This window comes from Aplysia californica, unplaced genomic scaffold (assembly GCF_000002075.1).
Source record: "Aplysia californica isolate F4 #8 unplaced genomic scaffold, AplCal3.0 scaffold00020, whole genome shotgun sequence".
In the NCBI taxonomy this organism is placed as follows: domain Eukaryota; kingdom Metazoa; phylum Mollusca; class Gastropoda; order Aplysiida; family Aplysiidae; genus Aplysia; species Aplysia californica.
In genome coordinates, this window is record NW_004797290.1 from 41,286 (window position 1) to 48,938 (window position 7,653).

The 7,653-nt window shown below is 38.2% G+C and overlaps 1 protein-coding gene across 1 annotated transcript in view; it reads right to left on the bottom strand.

Annotated features, from left to right (window-relative positions):
* Positions 1 to 7,653, bottom strand: part of LOC101857852 — a gene marked incomplete at its 3' end in the record, with an annotated part of 90,173 nt that overhangs the window by 39,831 nt on the left and 42,689 nt on the right. The window contains 4 exon segments of the mRNA XM_005090614.2: positions 1,210 to 1,369; positions 2,734 to 2,880; positions 4,680 to 4,838; positions 6,986 to 7,110. Coding sequence (XP_005090671.2) covers positions 1,210 to 1,369; positions 2,734 to 2,880; positions 4,680 to 4,838; positions 6,986 to 7,110 — 591 coding nt within the window.

Below are 7,653 nucleotides of genomic sequence, written 5' to 3' on the forward strand. Positions count from 1 at the left end.
TGGAGAAGGAGAAGAAGAAGAAGAAGAAGAAGAAGAAGAAGAAGAAGAAGAAGAAGAAGAAGAAGAAGAAGAAGAAGAAGAAGAAGAAGAAGAAGAAGAATAGACAGCATTTGTATAGGGCAAATTACCGCTCAACAGCAAGCTCTAGGCGTTTCACAATCTACATTACAGTCGAACCTGCTCCAACGTCCACCCGTCTAAGACAAACACTTGTGCAAACGGACATTTCCCATTTCCCCTCCAGCATTCTTTTTACATGATAATGACACTGTGAAAGGCATGCACCTGTCTAAGACAGTCACTTTTCTTTTCAACAATTTTGACAGGACATATACTGTATTGTATTAAGTTTTAGTTTCATTAAGTGTCCAAGAGAAAGATAGAGATACTCCATAAAAGTCTCCCCACACAAGAATCGGACTCATGTCTTCTGCTTGCGACTGTCAGGCGCCAAACTGCTACACCACACATGCCAGATATATGAAAGGCTCTTTCTAGTAAGCGTATGGGATAAATGTGGGGCAGCGTGGTGGAATCAGGCTCTCGTCAATTTTTTGGCATGTAGAGTTACTGGTATCATCTTAAAGCCTGTTCACTTTTCTTTATTTGGATGGGAAAAAAAATCCATTTATCTTGAATACAAGTCGAGATATTTGCGAAAGAAGGAGGAGGGGGTCACCTATTTTCAGAGGTAAAATTTGTCAGAAAATGGAGGCCAAAGATTTGTAATTTCCTTAGCTTAAGAGTCCGTGGAAACTGATAATTAACATTTTTTGTGCCTTTAATCAACGTTTTTCAGAAAAATCCACACAGAAATGAGTTCTTTAATGGGCTTGAAAGGTGCTTAGCCTAAAAACAAATATTTGATAAAAATTCACAAACCTGCGGAAAAATGCAAGTTTCTTCACTTTGATTATTTTGACGAGAGCCTGATTCCACCACGCTGCCTCACAAATGTTCTTATCAACTTTATTGTATTAGGTCCGAGGTGGGACATCAGAATTTTACGTCAATTTCTGATAGGATCAAACCAAATGGGTTGAGAGCCTTGAAAACTCCACAAAATGATCCGAGTTCAAGAATACCCAGTCTGGGATCTGAACCACGGCCATCCGCTCCATTGTCCAACATCATAGCATAACAATATGAGATAATGGTAAACCCATCCTTCTCCTTTTCTCCTAACAACAGAGAGGCAAACACAATTACCTGGGGCATCATGATTTGTGTATGCACCACTGGCACCGGAATAAGCATAGCTGACTCTAGGCCGGCCCGCGTACTCGGTGTTTGGCCATACTCTGTCGTAGTTCAACACGGCGTACGACTCTTCACCGTCCGTCGCCAGGATGAGTTGGAAGCTGGCTCTCTGCACCGCCCGAAGAGAGATAATAGTAGAAATTACAATTATTGGAGATTTTTAAATATCTAAGTTTCTCGAGGAGAGAAATGAGATGACAAAATATTATGTTAACAGGAACATTTTAATTCCTACATCATCTGAGGATGTAATGCCACCGTTTATGAAACGAAGGGCATTATTTTGGAGCTTGTCAAGGGCATTGCAAGTGGTTGTACTGCACGTAGTGAGAAGGCTATTGCTGTATTCCAAGGAAGATCGGACGTAACCACGGTATAGAGCTCTCAGAGTTTGTTTGTCAGATCCTCATGAACTGCTCGCGAGTTTCTTTAAAAGTTGATTTTTCTCTTTGTCTTGTTCTTTATGCTCACCATTTGGCTTTTCATGATTAGACTTGGGAAAAATTTGACGCCTAGGTATGTTGGTTGTTCTTCTTTGGATAAAATTAGTAAGCAGTCAAAGTATAGTGTTTGTTGCTACTTTTAAATTCTTTGTATACGGAAGGCTATTTCTCCTTAGTACGCAGCCATCCCCAACATCACACACTTCCCTATAAGTCAGCTCCTAGTTAACCTTTTTGCAGAAAATAAACACCAAACTGAGGAAAAATAAATGATCTGAGCAGTAAACATTAGACAATTTATTGATTATAGATAAGATAAGTTTGCTTAGGTTTGATGGATTTTTGTTATGACTGCAAACAATCGAATGATGCTGTGAGCCAGCTGAACAGCTGAACCAAAACTATTCAAGCAGAGAAAAGAGATGACAGAATACTTATGTTCTAAAAGAATTTTATTTTTTTAAATCCAAGAAATTTCATGTCATGCTGGAGCCCCTGTCAGTTCAACTGTCTGGTATCAAACTTGGAGGTAAATTTAAAGCCCAGGGTTTGAAACAGTTTCGAATGACCTGTCTGAGCAACTGTCTAGTCTCCCCTACCATTTTGCTTAGTCATTCCAAAGACAATTTTAAGGTCTCAACTCTTCAGTAACCATAAAAAGCTACACTAGAAAAGGCAAACTTTTTAGACCGAAATCTCTATTAGAAGAAATTACTGACCCGAGATGAAAGGGTAGCTTTTATAAAGTTTTCTCAAGCTGTCCACCTGGTGGTAGATACAAGTAAGGAAACATTAACATTGACCATAAAGCGTCAATACCATCTACACTTTTACACGTAATTTACTTTTTAAGGGATCTTCTCTTTTTATTATCATACTTGTTTCCGTGTTTAAAAAATATAATAAAACAAACCAAAATAAAACACACAAAAAAAGCCTAACCCAAAACAAAACAAAACAAAAAAGCCACACAAAGACAAAAAAAAGAAAAGAAAAAAAAGAAAAGGAAAAAAAGAGCACACTGACTTACATCGTTGGGATACTGGGCAAAGAGATTAGGCTGAGCGTGTACCCATGTGACCGCTGTCGCCCAAACTGGGTTGAAGCTGTGTACGGTTCTTTCCTTCACCTTTGTCAGCAGAAGTGGACTTGCAGTGACATCGTCGTAAAGGCTGGCCTGCACATATAAGGAGTGAATCACAAAGAAATAACGTAAAATGACTTTGTTCCTCTCTACGTTAACTGCTGAGCAAAGTAAAAGATAAGACATTTCGAGCTGAAATCAAGAAGGGCGCATTTCCGAAAATCAAACACAACTTCTCTTCTTTCTTCAAGTGTTTCAAATTGATGCTCACTGATGCAATAATGGTATGCATGAAAAAAATAGTAACTATATTACTACTATTAATACTACAACAATTGCTCCTTCTATTTATGATGATTAAGTACAATGGTGGCGTTGGTAGGCTATTGCTTAGGCTACCAGCCTCAAAATCATGAGATTGCTGGTTCAGGGTTTAAAGCTACAGCTTTGTTTGACGCTGTGTCTTTGGGAAGGCACTTTACATTAATTTCACATTTAATTTTGGCTTTGTCCTTTTGGAGATCCCGCCTCTTAAATAAACTAATAGAAGTGCTGATAGGGGCGTTACCCCATACCATTTTCAAATAAGAGTATAATAACAATAAAACATTGCATTTACATAGTACCTCTATCCTTTCTCAAAACTGGACTCTAAGCATTTTGCAATGATCATAGTGTGAATGAGTTTTAGCCCTTAACTATTTTCCAGAGCATCACATTTTTTTGTTTGTCAACAAATTATATGCAGCAATAAAAATTGTTGTGTTTCTGTGAGATATTATTACATTACGAACCATCAAAAAACTTTAGTAGCCATGGATATCTTCGCTGTGGAAGTCATACCCATTTTCGTCCACATTTTCGTCAACTATGTTATTATCAACACATCTTTAACCTTGACAGTTACACTATCATCATGATCCTCTTTTCCACTTTTATTGCATGTTCATTATCACATCTACTTCTTTCTTCCTTATTCTTTTTACCACCATTACCATCCTTTGTATCAGCATAATCTCCCCAACCCCAAACCCCCACCTTTTTACATTATACATTTGAATAAAAAGTATCTTAAAAGTTATAATAGCATCTGTGCTTGAACTTCAAAGCATAGATCGAGTTGGAAACCAACTTGGTTGTTATACCTGCTTTAGTGTTTCAGCTGATGGTGGAGAAATCAGAAACCCTACGTCTGTTTGTGGTGTACCAGTGAGGCACTTACAATAGAACTACCACGAAAAAGACGTGAGTTTGATTCTGCTGGGTCGTGATATTCCCTTAAGCCTGGTTGGAGCCCGACAGCCTGCCTCCTAAACAATCTGAACTGTGCCGATGGGGTCTAGCCAACTCTATGGGTGTAGCACATCTACAAATTATACACATATCTGCCTCCTAAACAATCTGAACTGTGCCGATGGGGTCTAGCCAACTCTATGGGTGTAGCACATCTACAAATTATACACATATCTGACTCCTAAACAATCTGAACTGTGCCCATGGGGTGTAGCACATCTACAAATTATACACATATCTTTCACGGTGAGGTGGAATCAGGTGCTCATGAATCTTTGGGGATGTGGCGCTATTGGTATTTTCTAAAAGCTAATTCTTTTGCCTTGCTTTCAATGGAAAAATACCCAGTTATCTTGAATTGAAGTCAAGATATTTGTGACTGAAGAATTTTGGGTAGCCTGGTTTGAGAGGTAAAATTAATGAAGAAATGGCAGCCCGGTTTCGGTAACTTCATTAGCTTGAGAGTCCTTGAAAACTGGCAAATTACATAATAATTTTGTACCAAGTGCTTTTCAGTCAAATTCACATGGTAATGGGCTTTTTATGTAGACATAAAGGTATCTTAGTTAAGGAGTGAGGTAACAGACCCCTTCTCCTACCTGTTCAATCCAAACACCAGCATCTTTGTTCCTGGTGCCAAACACAATGTCTGCCCAGTAGACGGAGAACAGTGGCGGAGAGTTGGGCCAGGACGCAGGTCCAGGGGTCGGGTCTGTGAACTCGTAGGGACCGAAAGAGACGAAGCCATTGGGGTACACCTGTAAACGTAATTGAATTAAAAGGTAACAATCATTCAATGCATATTCATTATTATTTTTACCATTCATTTTTTTCGTCATTCATTTTATCACCATTACCATCAAACATCTGAACAATACCCCCATCCCCATTATGATAAATTCATGTATTATGCTAAATGTCGACAAATGGGAAATGCATTTTAAGGGAATTCAAATACATAAAAGACATGCAACTAATTCACCACATCCTATTAGAGATTGTTAAAGCTCACATATTGGGTGTGTGTGTGTGTGTGTGTGGAGGGGGAGGGGGGAGGCAAAATTTTCCTGGCATTTCCTATTAATTCTAGAAGTGTTCTAGGAAGATCACATACCTATTGATACCCCCCCCCCAAAAATAAAAAAAATAAAATAACATAAAATAAAAAATAAATAGAATAAAATAATTAACATTTTTGCTGTTTTTTTCTTGTGTTTTTGCCAAAACAGACACTGCTTGTTGAATTCAAGTAATTTGGATTTTCTTTTCTTTTCGTTTTTCTTTTTTTCTTTTAAAGCGGGGGGGGGGAGGGGGGGGGGGGGGGGGCGGAAAGACGAAACATTTTTTCATCTTACATTGTTATTATATCTTCACTAATTTAAAAATATTTGATTTTTATTTTTGACACATTTTTCAAAACTCCTCTGAAGATTACAGGTGTATCTTGATGGCACTTGGCATACTTGTTGCCCTTAGGGGTGGTTACATTACATAGTCAGCGTTTTTTTTATATCTATCTTGGTTTTCATTTTATGATTTACAAAATTTGGAAAATTTACAGTTTTCTGCATTTTTGACAAGATTTGCACGCTTCTTCCTGTAACTCCGAAACGAAATAAGATATCGAAAGATACTGACTATGATTAACTTATATGCCTCTTGGGTACATGTGTGCCAAAGAACAATAAAATCCATCGGTAAATTTCAGAGGAGTATTGATTTTAAAACATGATGTGAAAATCCAATATGGCCGCCATAAAAATGGCGGCCATCTTGGATCTGGAAATATTTTTTTTCATCGTAATACCTGTATCATGACGAAGTTGTATGCCAAATTTAAGGTTTCTAGGTCCAGAAATAAAGGAGTTAGCCCGCTTGTGGGACCCCCCCCCCCCCCCCCCTTAAAATTATGGACGATCTGATCAGATTGTGTCTATATGGTAGTTTTTGCCACCTCATGTACACTCGAGCCCTCCATTAGGAACGAACTTGTCCTTCTACGTACATCCCTCTCAGGGAGGTAGATAGTGAGACCCCGTTACTTCAAGCACAAAAGACACTTTGAACTAATTCTATAAATGTGAGGCAGCGTGGTGGAATCAGGCTCTCGTCAAAATAATGAATTCGAAGAAAACAGCAGTTTTCTCCCGGCTTACTAATTTTTATCAAATTTTTGTTTTTTGGCTCAACACCTTTTATGTCAATTTACAAATACATTCCTTAGGGGATTTCACCGAAAACGTTGATTAAAGGCACAAAAATACAAATTTACAGTTTCTATGGACTCTCTAGCTTTGGAATTTACCAAGCTTTGTCGGCCTTTTTCTCGCTAATTTTACCTCTTAAATCAGGTGACCCCCAACTCCTTCAATCCAAAATATCTCCACTTCTATTGAAGATGGGCGGGTAATTTTTTCATTGAAAGCAAGACAACTGAACAAGCTTTAAGATGTTACTCTACATGCCCCAAAATTGACGAGAGCCTGATTCCACCACGCTGCCTCACAAATGGCAGGGGGCTCTCAAATCAACTGCTTAGTGTAAGGCTTTGCCATACTACATTAATTTTGAAAAGTGACAAATTGCTACTTTAGAATTACAAGTTTTATCTGTTCAGTAGACCCTACCTAGTTTTGAGAAATTTGACGTAAAATGTTTTGATTTTCACAACAGGTCAAGCTTTTTCGAATGCAATTCTTTGAATATCTTGATAACGACTCCGAATAATCTTACGATTTAGATAGAACAGATAGAACATTTGGGCTCTGACCACATGGTCTTATACTAATAATATAGTGACTCAAAACAGCCAATAATGTCAAATTGAACGTTGTAATTCTGAGGTAGCGATATGACGGAGTTTTACACTGAGCTGGTAAAACAGATTTATGAAAAAGACACTCACCATGAGACTTGAGAAGACTTTGCCGAAGTAGGGAAATGAGACGGGGATGTCCACCTTACGAGACTGACCAGCCGGCACCTTCTCAAACAGACTTGTGTTTCCGTATGAAGGCCACAGGACAATTTCTGGGGAAAGTTTTATATGTACAATTGAATGTTTTTATCCGTCTGCTGCTATGGTCTTGTCTCCCACTTAACATGGGTTGACCCAGACTGGAGAGGTGAGAGCAGCTTGTCTCCTTCCATTTTTTAATGTAGGTGTTTTTACAGCACTTATCGACACCATCTAGATAATGTAGGTGTTTTTACAGCACTTATCGACACCATCTAGATAATGTAGGTGTTTTTACTGCACCTATCGACACCATCTAGATAATGTAGGTGTTTTTACTGCACCTATCGACACCATCTAGATAATGGAGGAGAAAAGTAAATGAAAAGCTTTGAAGAGAAGTGAAGATACGGTAAGGTAAGATAAGATAAGATGAGACAGATAAGGTATAAGATATAAGATAAGATAATGTATTGTATACTTTATTGATCTTTACTAATCCTCCGATGAAAGACATTAACAGTATGCTTTCTTAAGCTTCTGCAACACAAAATATACGTACATAATAGCATCATATCAACGCACCACAATACCCTTCTCTCTCTCTCTCTCTCTCT